Genomic DNA, 22246 nt, shown 5'->3' with positions numbered 1-22246 from the left:
AAGTAACTACATAAATGGGGGGAAAAATGGTAATTAGTGCAACTGAGGTAAGAAAGAAAATGACAAAAAGGGAAAGAAGTGATAGTGCTAAACAGAGAAATCTGCTAAAGAAAAGTAACTAATGGAGTTTCTTAAAGACAAATCTTGAGACCAATTTTATCAATAATGTTGGTTATTAAAGTAGGAACACGCTAATAATATTCATAAGATATCATCAATACAGAGATCAGCTCATCATACAGAAAGCATTGAATTAATTTGAAGAACTGCAGCAAAGCAGGATGATATTTAATAGCACTAACTACAAGGTCATGACCTCAAGGACTCAATTTTCACTATAAACTGGCACCTCATCAACCAAAAGGACACAGACAGAAGACAGACAAGAGTTTATTAGTTAATTTCTGGACAATTATAAACCATGAGTAAAATGTTAAGTGTGAAAAGGTAAACAAAATTACAGTGTATGAATGTATGAAAAATTCTAGTAGGGTTGCCTTTTGCATCTATCCATATCTGTATTCATTTTTAAAAAAAGCTATTTTCATTGTATTTCTTCTTTTAAATTATTCTCCTTCCTCTACACGCCCAACAGAGCCAAGGACTGAGCTGCATTTTGAAACATTGAGCAGTTCAAGTTTATATTCAAACAAGGCTACTATGTAAGCGAAATAGCAAGAAAACTTTCCAGTTTCTCTCGAAAGTGAAGCCTTCCAAACAAACTGTAAAATCTACTACAATCCATTTTCCAGTAGTTTTAAATGGCGCACACGATGTCAGTTACTTCTCTCTTGCCTGACAAGAAAAATTTTTTATATAAGTAATCTACTATTTCTACTTTGAGAAATCATGTCAGAATAGTGTGTTCCTGTTTAGACAAGGGAGGTAAGACTGCCTGCAGAAGCTTGCATCAAAACATTACTTGTAAACTCTGCTGACAATTATGGTTGATTTTATTACTCAGAAGTCACAGGTACAGCTTCATTTATTAGCAGCCAAAAGTAGCAGGAGCCACCAAGCTGAAATGTCAAACCCAGCCTAAAGTTTGCAAGATTTTATTTGCAGAAATTCTCAGCCACAGGCAGTGAACAGGTATATTGCCATCTTGGATTACCACATATGAAAACACCACAATTTCACTTTCATTTTGTATTATATCCTACTTTTTCTTATCCCTGACTTCTGTTTCCTCCACCCTCTTGTTCCGCCTTAGTCTTCCTACTGAACAGTTAGCTGCTGCTTAGGGCTTTGTGAGTTTTAAGCCCTTTCTGTTACTGTGAGAGGTTTCACTGTTTTCAAATTTTCTTTTTTTTTTTTTAATGACACAGGAATAAACAATATGATCCTAGAAAGAATACATGAGTAAGAGAATTATTTAATGAGATGAAATATTAGGTCAGACTGTTATGGTAATCGTAATTTAAAACTAAAAGGTACCTTTACAAGTAGTTTAAAGAAAATTTCAAAACCACAAAGTATGTTATAAACATTTGGCAGACTTGGTTATTATACATCTTAATGGTTACTAAGCACATCAATAGATGGTATTAGATTTGGTTACAAGCTATCTGATAATGTGTTGGATCGTAACAATCAGTTAGTACATTAATAATTTATTAAACCTTTACAAACGTACAGTTACTGTAAAGGTCATGTAGTAAATGGTAGTAACACTAGCTACCTACATGTTAAAAGCATTAATGAATTAACAAGTCTCCTTCACAAAGTAAAATACTGCATTAAAGGATCTGCCGAAAAAAAGCACTGAGCAGTAGTCTGGAAAACACTTCCTTGTGAGACCACAGGGAACATGAGAGTTTAATATATTAGATTTAAGGTTTCTGAAGTATGATCTGTTGACTGCTGTAAGGTCATAACATTTCATGATTGTCTATCACATGCTGCTACTTCTCTACCTTATTTCCAGCTGCTTAACACATGATAAACTTTACAGAGAAGTTTAGATTTCTGTCTTTTCCATTCTAGGTGTCTCCCTGATAAACTAAGCAGATACAAGCTCTCTTGGACCTCAATCAATGCGCCACCAGTAATATACAAACAAGAACTGCTCAGAGCAATTCAAGAAGAGCTTGTCATACCTGCATGAGAGATTTAGAAAAAAATATTACTGAACATGCGAAAAATGCATTATTTGAACTAAAGCACAAGTACTTTCTTATAAATAAGGGTTAAATTTTCCAGTAAAATTTTTTCAACTTAACACTGCCTTTTTAAAATTTAATTGTATGTTCTGGAAAGATTGATTTTTTAAAATTTTTTTTAGATTAATAGGAAAGAAATAGAAAAATTTGAAAGTCAGAAATAGAAAGGAGAAAAAGAATGACTGGATGGTCATGGTCATGTCAGTGGAAGGCAGGCTTGAAAAACTGAGATGATCTAACATTTAATAGAGCATCTTGCAATGCATTGTTCTTAGATACTCTAATTTAATAAAGCAACTTTGTAAGCCAAATGAAACATAATTATTTTAAAAAAATACTATTTTAAATATCATCAGAAAAAGCAATTGTACAAACAGGGCATAAAAAATAAATCTAAAATTCCATAAAAGAACACCATCCCGGGTGAAAGTAAAAATGTATGTATAAAGGATAACACTCAGCATAGCTGAGCTAAGAAGATGGTCCAACGATACTTGGCACAAGCTCTAAAACTATTCACCCATTTCATGCCTTTTTTTGTTTAAAATGCTTTCAGGGTAAGAACTGTTCGTTACATACATTGTATGACATGTAACTAAAATTAAATGGCATTTCACAGTCAGATGCCAGTGAGAAAGTTTTAGTAAATCATGATGGTTACTGATTTTACCAGCAAAGTAAAATCTGGAAACAAAAAACTGTCAACTTGGTCTTAATTTTTTATTTATTTGTTTTTTTAAATAAGGCTAGAGGCAGAAGAAATCTGAGGTTAGCAGAAGAGATAAGCATAGTAAGTTTAAGATTGAAGAAACATCCAGGAGACCTTTTAGGATGTTAAGAAAGACTTCGTAAAAAGTGAAAACCCTAAAATTCACACTTCAACACACACACACCACTGTAGTGAGGATTTAGAATACAGACATAAATACATAAACATTGCTTTTTTTCATTATGACCATGTAAAAGACTAAGCACAACCACTAAAAACTTTTAAAATTACAGAAATAACTGGTAAAAAAAAAATTTGAAAAATAACAAAAAAATGAAGAAAAATATAATTAGTTTGGTGGTTCTAGTTCCTGTTCTTAAATTTAGTCCATCTACTCATACAGTGTAAATAAACTAGGCAGTAGTGATAATGTAGTAGTATTGATAGTATAGTGATGATTTAAACTTCATCCTTCAAAATCAAGTCAAAATCACTGGGTTAGCCTTTTTAATTCTTATCAGGTAGAAATTACATAATCATTCAAGACAATATGGCAACTCCTTCCTTTTCTTTTTTTTTTTCCCCCTTGCTGATAACTAACAAACAGCAGCAGTAAAAGCCTAAAACATTTCCATTGCTTCAAGCAGAATGAAGCAGCAGCTTCCAAGGAGGAATTATGAATTTTCATTTTATTTTAAAACACTTGAATCCAAAAGAATATTTTACCATTCAAGTGTTTTAAAATAAAATGTTTGTTATGTTTTATTTTTAGCAACTTTCATAAGAAACTATAATTCCAAAGACTTCCTTTAGGAAATAAATCTTACTCAAAAAAAAAGCCTTTACCACTGAGAGCAAAACCAAGAAAGCTTCAGTGGGTGATTTTCTTTGTTTTGAAGAGCCATTCTTATATATAGAAGAGATTAATTCAGAAACATAACACATTATGGATAGCATCACTAGTTGCCTGACATTTCTCATAAAAGGTCAGCTTTAAGTTGCTTACAGTGTTGCCAAAAATAACTTTTTAGGGTGAAACTTTTTAAGATGAGCACCTCTCGCAATAATTCTTCCATGTAGGAAAGATGAATTTCACCGGAACATCCACTTACAATTATGACACAAAAGAAAATTATATCTATAAAAAATGTCCATGTTAAAGACACAATGCTTTTCTCATTTTATGTCAGAAGCGGTTTTCTGTCAGTCTGTGTGAAAATCCATCCCAAGTCACACATTCTGGAAGCTGGGTGCGGGGACGGGGAAAGAAAATCAGTTCAGCATGTTCAGACTAAGTTATCACTTGGTTAAGATTTCTGAATTTCTAAGATTTAGAACATCTAGCTAGTATTTCTGAAAACTCCATTTTCCCTGAATTTGTTTAAACCTACTTAAACCCCCTCATGCTATTCAGTTTGCACAGGAGTAATTCCCTCAGAGTAAGAGAGCACAATTCAGCTTATGATTACAAGGGTTTATTGGGCCTTCCCCTGTACCTTGAAGCTTTGACATAGCGGAATAGGGAAGGCCAACTCAAATGAGAAGCCTCCGTTAAAAAGGGCATCAAAAAGCAGGAACAGAAAGAAGTCGAAGAAGGGAAGTTTGAAAGGAGTGGAGTTGAACAGTTCAAGGCTGGATGAAACAAAAAAAACGGGGCCATGCCCACAAAATCACACTTCACCCAAAACTGAAACCCATTGACAGTATAAGCTCTGTACACATTACTTTCATTAACTTTGTTAAACCAAGAACAACCTGTAGAGTTGATCAAAAGACTCCAACTTGGCTGATGAATCGTGTGAAGGTCATCATCCTAACATGTTACAGAATCTGTTTTGCTTAAGTATTTTACTTAAGCTCTAGGAATTTAAAAGAAATCTGCAATTCTTGCAAATTTTGCAAAGCCATACACAAAAAAAAGTTAGGAAGTACAGGAGGTAGACTGCCTGTGCAATTTAAATTCTACCATTTTGCATTAATAAACCATAGCTAAGTTTCAAAACCATTTTTCTGACAAAACTCTATCTCATCCAGTGCCCATCAGTGATGTTTTTGAATAATTAAGAGGTTGTTTGTTTATAGAAGTTTTATGTTGTTTCTTGCAGAATTTGGAAGATGTACAGAGAATGACATAGACAGTTGAAGGAAAAGAAAAGTGGGTCTCAATTAAGGAAATTAAATATTCTTCTTCTTTTCTCTTCCCTGATGAAAAGTTCTTAATTCCTGAATAACTGGTATGTAACTTAAACTAAAGCTTTTCACAAGTAACAATTTGTTTTCTTCACTTTTTGGTGCCTAATTTGAGATTCACACAAACAGCAAACTTAGGGACAGTCAATAGATGTTCTGTTTTCAAAGAGCTATACATGCTAAGTATTTCAGAAAAAGAATCAACTTTTTAGTCTTCTAAGATTGAATATTGAGAAGAAAATGATTTCCCCAAACTCTGTGCCTCTTATTTACATCTGTAGAATGGAGATGACACCACCCCTTCTCCTAATGGTGTTGTGACAAAGCAGATCAATATCTATGCTGATCAGCACAGTGCTTCTCTTCTATAAGATCTTAGAAAAATTGACAATTTTATCTCTGGGATGAGTTTGAAAAGCATGCAATAAAAAGACAAAGCTACATTACACAATGCTACTGGGAACTTGTAGGAAAAGACAGAATCATATAATTGAAACTTATGAAAATGAAAATGTTGACCAAGTCTGACGATACACAAATAAAGTTTCTGCGACATTTCACAACTTGCATTTTTTAAATTCTAAAATTTATAAGTAATAATTAAAAGATTATAGAAATAGATCTTAATTTGTGTATACAAAACCAGTACATTCATCTAGCTACTGAGACACCTCCTTATTATCGGTATGTACAATATTCTAATAATTGCTTAAAAGCAATGCTTTTGCACTTCTCATAAATTTCTACTAAATGAAACAGGGAAAAATTTAATAAAGAAGAAATAATGAAACAAAACATGGTAATGGTACCCTAAATTGAGTTACAGAATGTATAAAATGTCACAATAGCCTAAAACCTGATACTGAGACACCTCCTTATTATCGGTATGTACAATATTCTAATAATTGCTTAAAAGCAATGCTTTTGCACTTCTCATAAATTTCTACTAAATGAAACAGGGAAAAATTTAATAAAGAAGAAATAATGAAACAAAACATGGTAATGGTACCCTAAATTGAGTTACAGAATGTATAAAATGTCACAATAGCCTAAAACCTGAAAAGTCTAAACATTCTCTGACATACTTGTTAGAAAATGAGAATGGAAAACTATTACATTTCAACTCGCACAGTCGCTGAAAAAATAGGTTTAGTTTAAGTATGAAAAAGAGGCAAATTATCTCAATAACAGCAAAACTTATTTTGTCAATGTAGTTCTAAAGCAGGTGTTACTGGAAATTAGTAACAACTGTTTTTTGGAGAAAATGAACTGCTTATACATACACAGATATAGATTATAGATGTACATACATATATATTTTGTGTATATTTATACACAGAATGCTACTATTACTAGGAATGGAAAATTTGCCTAAAGCTTTGAAATATGCATGGTTTATTTCTCTCATACTACATGTTCCACTTACTCTAGTTGCTGGCTAGAGGGTGGGAAAAAAAAATCTCTAAACCCATATGGACATTTAGGAAGTTTCCCTATAAAAGGGAAGTTATTAGCCCACATAGCACCAGAAAGAATCCAAAGGGAAATTTAGCTGACCTTATGCTGAGTAAATAGGAATTAGAAAACTCTGTTTCCTGCCCTTTCTGAAATTTTATTTCCACCCCACCATACCAAACAAGCAAGTTGAGATGAGAAATGGTAAGAACTACTTCAGGCAGCATCTTGCGAAACTATGTACTTAACTGGGCTTGCAATAGGCTAGAAGGGCACAACAGTCTGATTACCCCTGAGAGAAAGCAATAACTTCCACCTACTTCTATTGTTCCTCCCACTTGAAGATCATATGGAATTTCTTTACCTAGCTTTTGATATCTTCTGACAATAAAACCATGATTTTTCTGAAGACATGGAATACGAGCAAACAATCCTCTTTCATGCCTAAAGAATATGGTGCTCCATTTTCAGCAGTTAATTGCAACAAACAATTATACATGAAAAGCTTTCAATACTGATTTCTGGGAGTTGAGAAGACAGAGTGGGGGAAATAGGGAAAAGAAAGAGAAAAGAGATGCTTTTTCTATCTAAAGTCTGCTAACTGCCATTGTGCTAAAGGTCTTGAACTGATCCTTTTCCTTAAATAACATATTACATGTTACTATGATAAAAGCAAAAGCAAAGCAGCATGCTTATTTTAGGAAAAACAGTGAAGTTTGTAAAGGCCTTTATTTCCTGTGGGAGTTTATGCCACAATTTGGAGTAATGTTTTGATTTAATTTCTAGGACAAGCATCTTTTATTTATGAGTAGTATTTTCAAACTTGTGACACTATCTCAAGTGATCAGTAGGGAAAAGAAAAACAAACAAAGGCCAGAGAGCCTTAGAGTCTCTCTCAAAGGTCATCACTGTATAGTTTTGGTATGATGTTTTTCTCTTCAGCCTAATTTAAAAGTTTTTGAAAGCACAGTAGTCCACCCAGTCCAAGCAAAATTCAGATGTATACAGTTTAAGATCACTATATAACTTCAAACTAAGCAGCGCTATCTTTTAGCTTCCCTTTGGTATGCTTCAGCCAGGAATCACTCACGAGTGACCTTAATGAAAGGGGAGCTATTTCACCAACTTCTAAGAAATGGAAATGTTCATCATCCACTCAGCAAACTCTAATTTTCTTATTGAAAATCACCTGGAACAGGAAAACATTACTTTTCCAGGTCTCTATTCCTCTTACATTCAATTCACAAGGGCAGCCTCTAAGCAAAAAAATGAAAACTGGGGAAGATGATCCAAGAAGGGAAATAGCAAAATTGCCATGCCCTTCACCTTCCCTTCTACCTTACCTCCCAAAGGAAAGACAGATAATTCCTTTATCAAATCTTTAAGACAAAATTACTGATTCATTGTTCTATATTAATACCTTTAATGTTTTTAAGGAAGTCCTGCCTATATGCGGAGTTGCTCAGAATATCAACTGCATACTGAACTCGCACCGTTGCTCTACCTTCACTAACTTTGAGGGCTTATCTATGCTTCCGTTGGTTACTTAAAATCAAGACAATAATCAATAAGTAATTAGTGCTCAAATCATCATACTTTAAATATGAAACAGTCATGTGCTTTTTCTTTTGTACTGTTACTGTATTTTAATTAATTTGAAAAAGCAGACATTTAGAACTCAATCAAATTTAAAATCTAACAAAAATTGTAAAATACTTCACAACTACTAAGGCTAGAATGTCATGTATTGCTTGTATCTGTTACACTGGAAGACTACTGAGATACCATTGCATGTGTTCTCACATTTTAATATTCAGAATCAGCCTACTTATTGTGCTAGTTAATAGTAACAACAGAAGCATGTAAAAAAGGAGGAGAAAAAAAAAGTGGACTAAGTTACTTCCACAACAACTAGGTCCTTTTCTTTGTCATCATGTAAGAAAAATTATAGATTAGACTACACGTTAAGACACCAGTAATGCTACTAAGTATGGTTACCTACTAAACTGTCAAGAAGCCAGAGCCCAGAATGTCAAATGTAGAATAAAGAAATACAGTCTTTTAAAAATTAATCTTTAAATAGACTTATTGCATACAACTATTTCTGGTTGGAAAAAAAAAAAAATCTAGATTTAAACAAAGACTTTAAAATGACAGTCACGATAGTGTATTAGCTTGTAAAACACCTTTACTCATAAATATAAAACTGTATTTGTTACACTCATGAATGTTCCAATACTTGAACTCATTTTAATTCAGTCATCATTTTTAATACACACACACATACATATATATGCTAACATGCATTTCAGGTTACTGTAGTGCTAAGAAACAGAACTATGACAAACAAGCTACAGCCAATTCATTGCCTGCGAAGAAGTTAGCACAAACATTATAAAACTGAAGTTAATAGTGTAGTTAACATTTTTTTCCCTAGGACTTGCAGACAAAAAATACTCTGCATTAGTTTACTGCATATGCGTGTATATTTGTATGTAAGTGTGTGTATGCACATAATTTATTTTGAATATCAATCTGTATTAGCATGGAGAAAGCTAAGTATGGGCTAATATCACAGGCCTGAAGAACTTTAAATGTTTAAAGGAAGCAGCTTCTTAAGGAGCTGCCTATTAATCATCTACCAAAAGTCACACTGGAATTATAAACATCATACAGTGGCCATTCCCTTGCCCTTCATTTCACTCAACAAACAACTACAGGGTGTTTAGTACAACACATGACAAAGTACTTGTGCCTGCTAATGTATTACTAATTAGTGTATCTATATCTAAATGCATAAATATATATTCATACCAACATATATTTATGTATATATACTTATATTTATACACAAACTTGCTGCATGTTTGGATTTGCTTTTTGTTTAAGTATGAAATATTGAAGTTATATATAATTTCTAAATTTAGCTTATAATGTTATCTGGGTCCAGACTAATTCCTATTGAAATCAATGAAGGAAAAAAAAAAACCACCAACCCCCCCCTTAAAACCTCAGCCTCCCTGCAAAAGATAGCATGTTAAAACTATCTTTATCCACAATAAATACCATCTTATTTATTTCTGCTAGAGAAATATTTATCAGTAAAGCTGCCAAGAATGACTTGATGTATGCCAGAATCTTCAGAGCATCAAATTTCTATGCATTTTTTAAATCTAAAACTTGCAATTGTGCTTTTTTAATTGTTTCTAAAGAACATTACTCAGAAAGCAGCAAAACTTGAACAATTTCTGGGAAATTGTTATAGTGTTGTTGTTATTAATCATCCACGGGGCAGATTTCCTTAATTAGCACACTGGTCTCCAAACATTTAATTCCTTCTCTATCTTCTCCACCGTAAAGAGAATTTCTTATCCATGCTTCCAAGGGTCTATTTCAGGCACTATCAATCCTCCTAACCCCACAAGCTGTGTCCCAGTATCTTCATATGGCCAAAAGAAATACGCTATTTACCTGAGAGAAGTGAAGAAGAGAATTCTGGGAGCAGCTCAGAAACACGAGATGACAATAACTCTCTTCAAGCCCCACCACTCTGCTGTAAAAAGGAACTGAACCATTGCCCAGGTCCCAGGGACAATCACTTAATGTCAGCCTCAAATGCCAGAAATGGGGATCACCTAGCATAATGGCACAACACTATTGCTTGTCACATGACAATCACAATAGAGGACCTTCACCTGAACCACCCAGAAGCCGAAGAATAGTCAGAAGAACAAGCTGGCCACATTTCTACATTTCATGTCTGGCCTTGTTCCACATCTATTCCTGCGATCTTATCTCCAGCTCTTATTTGCTACGTTACATTTCATTCCAGACTGACTGCTTCTTTTCTTTTCCCTTTCTACGATCAGCTTTGTATCTTCGAATTTTTTTTTTACAGTGCAATCAATTTTCCTCAGTAAGTATATGAAAACAGTCTCCTTCAAAGCATTTTTAGTTGCCTCTCAACACCAATCACAAGGCAGATGCCAACAGAATTCCTACCAATTGATATTGTAAACGTTCAGATATGTTCCGCAGCACAACTCCTTGGGACAGATGCCGATTGGTTTTGACATACAAGGTGCACTAATGTATTACTCAAATTCAGGGATGAAGACATCTAGCATGTTGCTTTATATACACATGTTCTTAAGAGAAACATTTTCAAATTCAACTTTTTTTCCTAGAACTAGATATATCAGTAGCTGAGTATCAGCTGTATTCAAATATTACAGACTCAAAACACAAATCTTGATTATAGAAGTTTTCTGCTTAAAATTTTTGATCACTGCAAAGACCTGAACTAAAAAATAGGTATCATTGATGTTAATTCAACCAGTAAACATACTAATATTTTTCTTTTTACTTAGAACATCTTGAGCTTCATATCTTATTAAGGAATTAATTAAATATAAACCACAAATTTTAGAGAGTCTTATAGTCTCAACATAAGAGAAAAGAACGGGTTAGCACAAAGAACTTGCTAATGTGCATTAACCTGTTGCTAGCAAGTTTACTGAAAGGTATTTCTGAAGCAGATCAAAAACGCTCAGTTATGAAGGGTGGCAGATGTACATGGATAAACCTGCAATAATTACTTGATTGTGCTGACAAGCAGAACGTACTGTGTCAACATATTGCCCAATTTCTGAGGGGGGGGGGGGGGGGGGGGGAAATTGCCCAATTTCTGGGGGGGGGGGCAAAAAAAAAGAAAAGAAGAAAAAAAGACAACCAGAACCCAGGCAGCAAATATTAAACTCTCATATGAATTTGAATTTCATTTTTATCAATGTAACTAAACTCCTAGCGTTAGTATGGTTTCAAGTCTTCTTTGGCAATTTGTTAAGTATAGGAGCAACATTAACCCAGATTACAATCTTGTACGCCAAATTCATCAGCTTGTGTTAAAAAGAGCCTAATAGGAAAAAAAATACAAGTTTTCTGAGTCTCTGAAATCAGACTGTTATTCCAGCTGGTGCTGAGAGTAGTCTAAGTATTTGCTTTCAGTTGAACAGGAAAATACCAGGTTAAATTCACAGAGAAGAAAACAAGTTTCCAAATTTACATATTGGCTAATACCTTAGCTTTTCAAAACCTTAATTTTAAAATCAAGGGAACTTTTCTTTAAAAATATTTATCTACTTTTTTTCCTAGTGATGACTAAATACCTGCTAGTTTAATTTGTGACAATTTACAGTCACAATAATAAAGTTGTGTATTCATTGAAGATGTATCTCACTGACCAAACTACAGAAATAAGACCATTTACAATTGTTTTCCCTACTAATTCAAATTTACCTGAATTTGTAATGTCTTACATGTAGACAATTTAAATAAAAGAATAATTGTAAATTGAAACACATTTCCTACTCCTAAAAAATTACTGGGAGCTATATTCATTAGCTTTTGTGTTGCTGTGCTCGTGCAACATAGTAGTTTCACCAGGCATATTGTGTCTAAAGTATAATCTTTCTCCCGACTTCAGTGCTACAGAGACATTGACCAGCAGTTCACCAGAAGCCACTCCGCCTTCATTTAGGGTAGCCAATAAAAAATTAGCAACTCTCCCTTTAAACAGAATGAAGCAGCAAAATGAAATTTCAGGGCTGACTATAAGGTGCCCTCTTTGAATGATACTGGAAAGTGCTTAGGAATGCATATATTTTACTTCAACAATCTCTTAAAGTAATGGGGGGGTTGGTTGGTTGGTGTTTTTTTTACTTTGTCTCTAATACTAAGTGTCAATCTAGATGCTATTCTTACCATACTGGTAAGTTAAAAATGTTTGAGAGTTCGTACTTTGTTGAGAAAGCGATTACCTAAAGAGAAAGCATACATGAATGATTTCACTGTATTTCAAAACAGAAATTTTCAATTTGTCTGAGACTAAAAAAGCTAACCTGGAAGAAATTTGAGATTCACTTCACCTTGTATAGATATAACCACAAGTGCATGCTCTGCTTTTTTCAACTTAAAATGGATTTCACACCATGACAGGTTTCATTCTGCATTAAAATTGCAAATCTTCTATGTGGCCCAGTTTCAGCTGCAATTGATCTGCTTTGTCGTCATAGATAAAAAAAAAAAAAAAAACAGTGAAGGGCACTGCAGCTTTAAATATTTCAGAGCTATGTAGCTAGTAAATAGACTCCATTGCAATATGGCTCTGAAGGTCGTGTCCTATTGTCTCTTTTCCCTGCAAATATTTTGAACAGCATAAAATGGTTTATTTTATACAATACTTCCCTGCCATTTCTAAATCATGTCAATTGTATTAGGCATTTCCTTACTGGAAAGGACAGATACGCCACTCTTTCCATACACACCCACGCTGCTTCTAGATGTATTCAAAACGTCCACTGTGAATATAACAGCAGGGTGTACATATCAGGCGTATACAGCTTTTCATATATATACCTTATGCAAACAGACTCCCTGTTAAATCCCACCACAACATAAGGACAATTAGTTATTTCAATGGTGATAAAATAATTAACCAGATATCAGGTCAAGAAGCATCTTTGGTTAAAATTAACATGCCAGTTAGAAAACTGAAGCCAGCAATTTTAACGTCTCCTGTTTCTCACATATGGGAGAATATGAAAAAAAATTATAACACACAGCAGCAAGAGCACATAGTCTGCCAAACCTGTTTTTCATGAAGGAAGGCTACTACCTTTCGGATGCTAAAAAAAAAAAACAAAAAAAAACCACAAAAAGCCCTGTCACATTTAAGAATAAGTTTCAAGAAAAATAAGACTGCAAACCTTAAACCAGAATTTGGAATCTTTGTGTATGCACTCCCTAGGATCAACCCCACTTCTTTCATATAAGGTGACTATTCAATGCAAATATGAGTTATGGAGATGCCTCTCAGATAGAACAGTAACGTGAAACACCCCCCTGAAAAAAATACAACTTTGTAATAGCTGTCACCACGTAGAAGGTGCATACAGTCATTTACCTGAAAAGGCAACAGATTGTTGCCATTGTCCGTCCTGAACGCGTTGTCTTCCATCCAGGATTTGGGGGTTAAGGGTGCAGCCCGTGGGAACTTCGGAGGGGCAATGACATTGCTGGAGAACGGTTTTTTAAGGGGTGAAATGGGATTGAGGGGGGAGGGTACGCCGACCCCCACTCCCACGCCGACCCCCACTCCAACTGCCCTTCGAGGGTCCCTACCAGCCTGCAGCCCACCCCAAGGGTTGGAAGGTGTACTCCAAGCTGCGTTTTGATGGTTATTCCAGCTGGAGGAGGAAGAAGAGGAGGCAGAGGAGGAAGACGGTTTGCTGGTCATGATGGGCTGATGGCTGTAAGCAGCATTTCTCTGGGCGAAAGGTGCCTGATTAGGGCTTACAGGTGACCTCCGCTGCTGCTGCTGCTGCTGCTGCTGCTGAGCTTGCTGCTGCTGCTGCTGATGTTGGTGGTGTTGAGTCTGAGCTAGGCCAATTTGAGGCGAGAAAGTGCCACCAAATACAGGGTTGACATGGTGCGGAAAATTCTGGAAAAGCATTGTCCCATTGACTGGAGTAATCCCTTGGAAAAAGCTATCATCCACCGTGTTTGTGGTCCCTGTAGACCAGGTGCTGCCGAAGGAGGGAGACAAGGAGGTGCCGGCTGCAGGTTCTTGTTGAGGCTGGTGAAAGCTCAAGCCAGGCAAAATGGGAGACTCCATCTGCATCTTCTCCTTGCTATTTTGGGAAGGAGCCGATGTGCCGATACTAGTCACTGAACTGTTGTCTTCTGGTTTGGGTGTCTCCGACGAGATGGGTGTAGAGGGGGCTTCTGCTGAGTTTGGATCTTGCTGCTGCTGCTGCTGCCGCTGCTGCTGGGGCTGGGCTTTGCTTTTGTCCATCAGTAAATCATCCTGCATGGTTTGCGCAGCTGAAACAGTAGGGGAAAAAACCACAAAGACAGATTATTAACATTGTCATTCATACCACAAACCAGGCTGTTTTAATCATTTGCCGGCCAAAAATCTCACCCTATTGCTAGTGCTATGCTACAGCAAGTTGCAAGGCAAACCCGTAATCTTCCCCCTCCCCCATTTAGGAATATGTAACCTTTGATCGTGCTAGATTGCCTTTAAAATATTTCTTAAGATGCTTCACCCTTTTTGATGCCTTGTTTCCCTTCAGTCTAAATGAGAGATATGCTTATAGGGCAGAGATATACAGCAATTTCGCCACGTCTCTTTTCTCTTACACCGGAACTCAGAGCTCTCACCCTGCAATGAGAAACTGATTCTGGTTCCTGTTTTTCCAAGCACCCTCCTCCTCCTCCACCTCCTCCCCCTAGTTATTTGCATACGTCAATAAATACTGCTGCGTCCTTCAGCAAGGTTAAAAAGACACCAGTCTTCACTCTTCTCCACCCCCTTTTCTATTAGGGGACCTTTAAAGGAGCCGGGTACCGATTTTCCTTAATTAACAAACAAGCTTTCAATTATTTACATTTATCAGAGAGAAAGCACACACGAAATCTCGCACTGACACGGGAGCGGTTCTTAGCTGCACGATCGTTTTCTGGCCTTTTTCTGCCGCACGGCTCGCCGCTTGCTTAAGGCATGAGAAGCGATCGCAATGACGGGAGGGGGGGTGTGAAGACACTCCGTGTACAAAGCCACCGACGGGTGTTGTATTTGCCTTCAGTGACCTTACGATCTTTCCGTGTAAAACACTTTTACATCAAAGCAGTCCTTTGCTTAAAGGTATTTCTACTCGCTGTATTTCTCTATGTATGAAATTATCAGTAATTTGTTCATCAGAAAAAAATAAGGTCAAAATGAGTGGATCTGGGAGGTATTATTAGACTATGATGTTTCTGATGCTTTCACAATGAAAAATAAAAATGGGGCAAATTGAAATATCTAAAATATGGACATGCCACATTTTAAAATCCATCTTTATATGCACAAGACAAAGACTAGTGATGCAAATTATTTGCTAAATCAATCCATAAGTTTAAACTTTAAAAAGTAAATGTATGTAGAATGGTTGAGTCTTATATCTGCAAGAAATGTTCCTTCATATGAAATAGGACAGATCATATAATTTGATTATTATTTTGAAACACAGTAGTACTAATGCATATACAGACATCAATGAAACTAGAACAGGAACCTCCTCATTTTGCAGACTTTCAGTCAATTGATGAGATTGTTCTAAATCTCGAAAGTATTTTAAATGAGCCAAAAATCACTTTAATTGAGTAACTATGTTAAAGATGGTCACCGCTGAATACCTAATTGCATTTCTGTTGAGTTAATCATATGACATGTACATTCCTAAGATTGCATTTTTTTAGGATTGTTCTTTTAATGTAACAAAGTAAAGTTAAGCCAAATCCATTAACTGTTTAAGAAAGGTGGCAAAGAGTGAAATCGATGACCCTCTCCTTTCTGACATCAACAGTTTTCAGATGGTCCATGTGCATCTTCAGCATTTTTTGTTTCTCTCTTTCTTTCTTTTAAATCTCTTCTGAGCCATACACACACTTTTTAGTTAAAATGAATGTCAGGACAGGTTTCTGCTATCTATTAAGTTACTGCTCATGCTCCCTATTATTTACCTGTTCAATATGTAAACCGAACAGCAAGGGTTCATGAACAGACTGTATAGTGAGACAACATTAAGGCAAGTTCCTAAGAAGAATGGAGTAAACTATTGCATCTGTAACAGGCAGCTCTGCTGCTGCTGGAAAACCTTGCGAGGCAGTTTAAAGCAATACCGCAGTAAGCCATAATATACCAAGCTCTGTGTAGCTTTCCATTAGCTTCATTTCTATCAAAATCACTATTACTCCTAAGGCTACATAAAATCACTGATGATTCTACATCAGAAAGAGAAGAAGATTATATTTATCCCTCCCCTAGTTCAGTACAAATGAAATGTTAAAATTGTGTTGTCAATAAAGTATATTTAAATCAGTTAGTCATCAGGTTATCTATAGTGGCAAGCACAGCAGTTGCTTCAAATATGTACCTTGACTTAGCTAGTTGTTTTTGAACTTTATCCTAAGGACTGTAATCCACATTCATTTTCATGCTGCTTCTTAAAGGTAAAAATCACTGCACAATTCAACCCTCTTGTCAAGGTCAAGACCTACCTTTAATGAATGAAGCCAGTCTGAATGGAAAAACACTGCATAATAATTGACTTTGAAAGACAGGCCAGCCAATGTCTAATGTTGGACTAATACACAGTACCTCTTGATTATTTGCTGGTGTAAGTATTTGTACAAATTTACAATCCAGTACAGGAAATCTATATCCCCATAGCAATACCAGCTCCGTTTGCATGCAATAACCCACGCACTCAACACAGAAATTTTTAAGGAACAGTTACCTTTGGATTTTCTGTATTTAAAGATCAACAAAATGACAGTATATTTATTTTCTTCTTTCAGGTTTGGTATATGACAAATAGTCGACCACTCTGGCAAGAGCACTTTGACAACTGGAAGCTTTAAGCGCATGCTCTCCCAAGGAATCATGGGGTTTGAAGTCTTACCTATAGATGGCATTTCACTGCTGCCTATCCTGAAAGGAAGAGGGCTCGAAAGGAAAAAAAATGCGTGCACACTCCCTCTTTCCAGGGAAAATTGCTGCAATCTGAATCACCAGCTCTGAGAAAATAAATATCTGTCAGATTGGGCTGAAAGTGAGTAATTAAATAAGACCTTTTAACAGTTTAATTTATAAGCCCAGATCAAATATCTACCTATTCAGAACAATCGCTAGACAAAGAAATAGTTCTAGTATTTCCAAACTTCCTTCCAAACTCCAGGCTTCTAGTATAAGCTCATACCAGCTATAAAATATACAGCTATTACAAAGGAGATTGTGTCATGTTGCTTAGCTGAAGAAAATATTAAATAATCACCCATCATAATTTCAAAAAACATTCTGAAACTCAAATAGGTCGAGTACGAAAATCAAAATCAGCACGTAAGCAAAAAGTTGTACTATTTGAATAGTTTCCAATTTCCAAGTTACCACTTTTTCATTACTGATTTACTGTTACTGCACTGAAAATTCCGCCAAAAAATAAGCTACTCAGAAAAAAAGGAAGGTGCAAATTTTACTATTTAACATTCCAGCTACTCTGTACACTATGGTTCCACATTTCACCTCCCCCCCTCCCACTCCCCACAAGCCACATATCTCCAACCTCCACATCAATACGCAGCCTGACAGGAGTTCCTCTCATAAGATATTAATATTTTGATGATTAATGTAGTTTGGGTGAAGTTTTCAGAATTTCATTTACTGGCACTTGTGTTCTGTCTTGTATTGGTCCATGAATTATTCTGGATATTTATTCTGGGTAATTATTCATAATACTAATTATTCAGGACCAAATACTAATGCTTGTATGGAAATTACATAGTTGAAACCAGAAGTGGTTGATTTTTCAAAGGATGAAATGTGCATAGCTTTATGGGTGAAAAAGAGATGACTAAAGCTGAGAAAGATAAATTAGGGCAGCTGAAAATGGGTTGTTAAAACACTTATGTCTCTGCTTTCTACAGTCTGTTTATGTTGGACTGTATGGTCTGCCTGCCTTAAATCAATGCTGTAATGAGTTTCTCAGCACTTGCTCTAACCTGTTTGTGCTACTCTGAATCATTAAGGGCAGGAAAACTGCTTTCTTACAGCAGTTGAAAATACCTCATTTGTGGAAATATCCCAGCTAGCACAGGGCTGGCTCTAGGCGTTCTATACCCCTCCTTTATGTCCCTATTTACTTCTGGGTTATTGCTTTTCAGATGATTTGAGGATTCATATGTAAGGGGCCGCGCCCTTGCTGTCAGTCCTTCCCAGAAGACAGCTTCACTTTGTAGATCAATTATTAACATAAGGAGAGTGCTCATTACGATATTCACAAATGGAGAAGCACTCCAGAACCAAAGAAAATCAGGATGTAAAGACAGTTTTTGATCAACTAGCCATTAGAAGAAAAACATTGTTTGTTTCTACCAGCCAACTCTTTCGTAACTGGAAGTTAAAAGATAATAACAACAGCTGTATCAGAACACAAGAGCTTAGTTCAATCTGGTATCTGAATTACTTGACCTGGGCCAGTTCCAAAGAAACAAATGTAAGAAAGGCCCAAATAAGCCTAGCTAATTCAATTAACATTGTATTGAGTGTATTTTTATTTTATGAAATTCATTATGAAGCAATTTAACCCTACTATGACTAACAAACCTAATCTTTTTGCCAGAAAGTGAATATTCCAACTAGCTTGAAGGTTAAAATGAAGCATTATGCTACTGAAAAAAATGAGTTTTATTGTAGAAACATTTTTCTCAGTTCAGATTTGTTTCATTTTAGCTTGAGGGCTCCTTGTCTCTTTAAATATGGAATCAAGTACATTAAAAAGGCCTAACTGATCTTGTAATTTAATTTTACATATTACTATCATAGCAGTTAAAATGTAGCTTTGCCAAAATAGAATACTTTCATATTGCCAGGTTACTTAGTTTTGTTGAAAACAGTGAATAATTCCAACAGTCTTAATGTTGTCAAATCAAAAGAAATGTATTAAGATACTACTCCTTCATTATTCGGCCTCTTTTTCAGGCCTTGCTGAAATGGTCAGATAAATATTTAATATACCTCCATATTATTCTTACAGTAATTGCTTGTCAACTTCTTTATTAAGCTTAAATCTGTATAAATTTGTTATCAATTTAGTGTTTTAAAAGTTGATCTTTTGACATAAATCTGATAGCCAAATTTAGGGCTCAAATTGAAGCCCTAAATAACCTATATTGGTTTTGGTGATTTTCATTAAGTTCTGTACTTGCCTTCAAATGTGCAGTTTTATTTAATTCAAAATGGCTGCCATCTCCAGTTAGTATCAGTGAGGCTGAACTCAGTCGAATCTCAATTAGTAGCAATCGTTTTCCCTCACTTTGCATTGACGAAAGTGAGTCTGTTTTGGGGAGAGTTCTTTCTGGGCTCAAATGCAGCTACTACCAGGTGAAGGTAAGAGAGGACAGAGTGAGACAGTGCAATGAACATCATGGAGACAGAAGGAAGGAACAAAGATAACTCTATTAAGGGATGCTATGGGAAGCAATGGTTTAAAAAATGAAAAAACTGCAAGAAGCAACCTGAGATTCATAGTGGAAATTGCCAATGCAAAGAAGGAAGCATAAAGAATAAAAAGTGGAAAGAAAATGAAGAAAAAAAGGGGATGAGAGTGAATTAAAGGAAGAGATTGTTGGGGAGAATAAAGCAAGCATTTGAATAGAGCAGCTGCATATCCGGTCTTGTTAAGGGGAAGAGATGAAGATGGAATGACAACTCTTGCTCTGTCAGGGAATAAGGAGTTTTTTCTCAAATTTAGAAACAGTTGGTTATATATGTATTTTAGGATCACACTTTGATTCTGAGAAGAGCAGACAAATGGAGAACACATACCCCAAGCTGTCCAACAAACTCCTCAACAATAAAAAGGCACAAATCAGTTTTTAAATTTCAGGATCTTTAAGCTATTTATGGGATGTTAAGAGGTCTGCCATTATAGAATCATAGAACAGTTTGGGTTGGAAGGGATCTTCAAAGGTCGACTAGTCCAACCCCCCCTGCAATGAGCAGGGACATCTTCAACTAGATCAGGTTGCTCAGAGCCCCGTCCAACCTGACCGTGAATGTTTCCAGGGATGGGGCATCCACCACCTCTCTGGGTAACCTGTTCCAGTGTTTCACCACTCTCAGCGTAAAAAATTTCTTCCTTATATCTAGTCTAAATCTACCCCCCTTTAGTTTAAAGCCATTCCCCCTTGTACTATCATGTTTTTATGTATCCTATTATGTTTTTATATTTCATGTTTGGAAAAAAAAGAAGAAGAAAAAAAAAGATGTCCAAACCTACCAAGCGTTCACTATTTGACCTGATATTCAAGTTTTGTCCAGTCTTGTCATCCTTCCCTGTGCCAGTGGTAGAGCAAAGCAGCCACCTTTGTCACAGACTGTTCTTCAGCCTCAAATGGTAGCCAAGCGATCCTGGGTTCCGGTTACATTTCTTCAGGTAAGTATTGTTCACAGCCTTTATTACTCATCATGACCTCATAGCTTTATCCTAAATGGCAGGCAACTAGCATATCCCTCCCACTCCAAAGCAAAAATACAGAAATTGCACAAATCACATAATCCTAGGAATAAAACCAGCTTCCCTATTTCCATTTGTAACATTTGAGAATAAATATAAATATATAAAACCTAAGCTTTTGGCTAGTCTAGCTGATCATCGCTCTGGCCAATAGACAATGCACTTACTCCAGACGAAGATTAGGAACCAGAAACTCTGATATCTAATATTGCTCTTACATTTCACGAACAGCTGTAATTGGGACAGTGTGTATTAGGTTCTCTTCCAGGAAGTCATGACCATATGGTTTACTCGGGCCACTGTACATCCAAGACTTCTCAGCAGTACAAGCAAAACTGAATTTTACTGTCCCAAGAATAGGTACAAAATAAATTTTCTGGGACAGGACGTCAGCATGATGCCTTCTTCCTATCTGCTTCTATATATACTTCCTGTAAAGAACATTTACATCACTGTAACTACTTTAGCATTCCTGTTTATGATATTTGTAGCAATTAGAAAATAAACAACACCCTCCCTACTCTATACCTATAACACAGTTTACAAGTCCAAGTCCAGATATTTTACACACATTTTTACAACACTTTTCTCTCAACAAAGACTCTAAAAACCATACTGGTTTTTCCCTAGCTAAGGCAGCACAGTCAAAAAATCCAGTATATGCACTAAAGTCTCTTTCCTATTCTACCTGATCTCTATAGTCATGTATATCCACCATGTAAATGCTACTTCTCTCAACCAAGAACAGATGTAGGTTGATGCAGCTGTACAATTGTGGGGTTGGCCATGTAAATTACTACCTTGTACAGCAACTCCAGTATAACAAAGTTGTAATTTACACAAGGTATCAGGGACAAGCTACATGTAACAAAACTTATTACAAGAGCTATTTATTAAAAATATACATACATATATATTTATATATAACCTGAAAAGGAAAATTCAAAGTTGATCTTTACTGACCAACCTTCCCAAGAATCTGGAAAGTCACAACTGCCTCTGAAAAGCAGGATCTCGCCCTTTGCTTGGGGAACATGACATTATGCAGAACCTTTACATGCACGCAAATACGCATAGACTTATACTGAGAAGAGTGGGAGACAGACACCCATGGTGGAGATAAATGGGAAGGCAACTTCTTTCCAGGTGCTATCCACCTCTTTGTTCTATAAATGCTTTTCAGCTTCTGAATTTCCAGTTTCACAGACTGCGATGCTGTGTATTGACTTCAGAACATATAACAAATTTTAAAAGCACTTTAGAAGGATTTTTTCCCATTAGGAAGCACACCTACAGACTGAAATGAGAGCGTTGTCATTACCACCAGCCGTCCCACGCCTCACCCCACTTGCGCGCCGAAGCTAGTGGCCACCAGGCCTCCATCGAGCACGAAGGGCCACTTACAAGGGCGCCGGGTGCTTGTCCTTGTCATTGCCAACAAGCCCACAGAAACGGATTAATTTCCCTTCCGCCGTGCCAGCCACCGCCCTCCTCGGCAGCCTAGCCGGGGCAGGCACCTGGCAAGGTCCCCTCTTCCCTCAGGCCTCTCTGCCCCAAGGGCAGGTCCCGCTGAGGCCGGCCGGCCGAGCAGGGGGCCGGAGCCGACA

The 22246-nt window shown here is 36.3% G+C and overlaps 1 protein-coding gene across 6 annotated transcripts in view; it reads right to left on the bottom strand.

Annotated features, from left to right (window-relative positions):
- The window catches only part of CPEB3 (cytoplasmic polyadenylation element binding protein 3), a 98913-nt gene extending 76793 nt beyond the window's left edge, over positions 1–22120 (bottom strand). For 2 of the 6 annotated variants that reach the window (XM_009277775.2, XM_009277776.2), the window contains exons 1-2: positions 16863–17065; positions 13481–14400 (exon numbers count right to left, since the gene is read on the bottom strand). In XM_009277775.2, the coding sequence (XP_009276050.2) occupies positions 13481–14400; positions 16863–17040 (1098 nt within the window). In that variant the 5' untranslated portion in view covers positions 17041–17065. Of the gene's footprint in view, positions 1–13480; positions 14401–14627; positions 14799–16862; positions 17066–22043 lie in introns of those variants that run through there. The other 4 variants (XM_009277777.1, XM_009277779.2, XM_009277778.1 and 1 more) reach the window with 4 other exon arrangements.
- Between the last annotated feature and the right edge of the window lie 126 nt (positions 22121–22246).

This window comes from Aptenodytes forsteri, unplaced genomic scaffold, assembly GCF_000699145.1.
Source record: "Aptenodytes forsteri isolate BGI_AS27 unplaced genomic scaffold, ASM69914v1 Scaffold15, whole genome shotgun sequence".
NCBI classification, from domain to species: domain Eukaryota; kingdom Metazoa; phylum Chordata; class Aves; order Sphenisciformes; family Spheniscidae; genus Aptenodytes; species Aptenodytes forsteri.
This window is presented reverse-complemented; position numbering and strand designations above follow the sequence as displayed.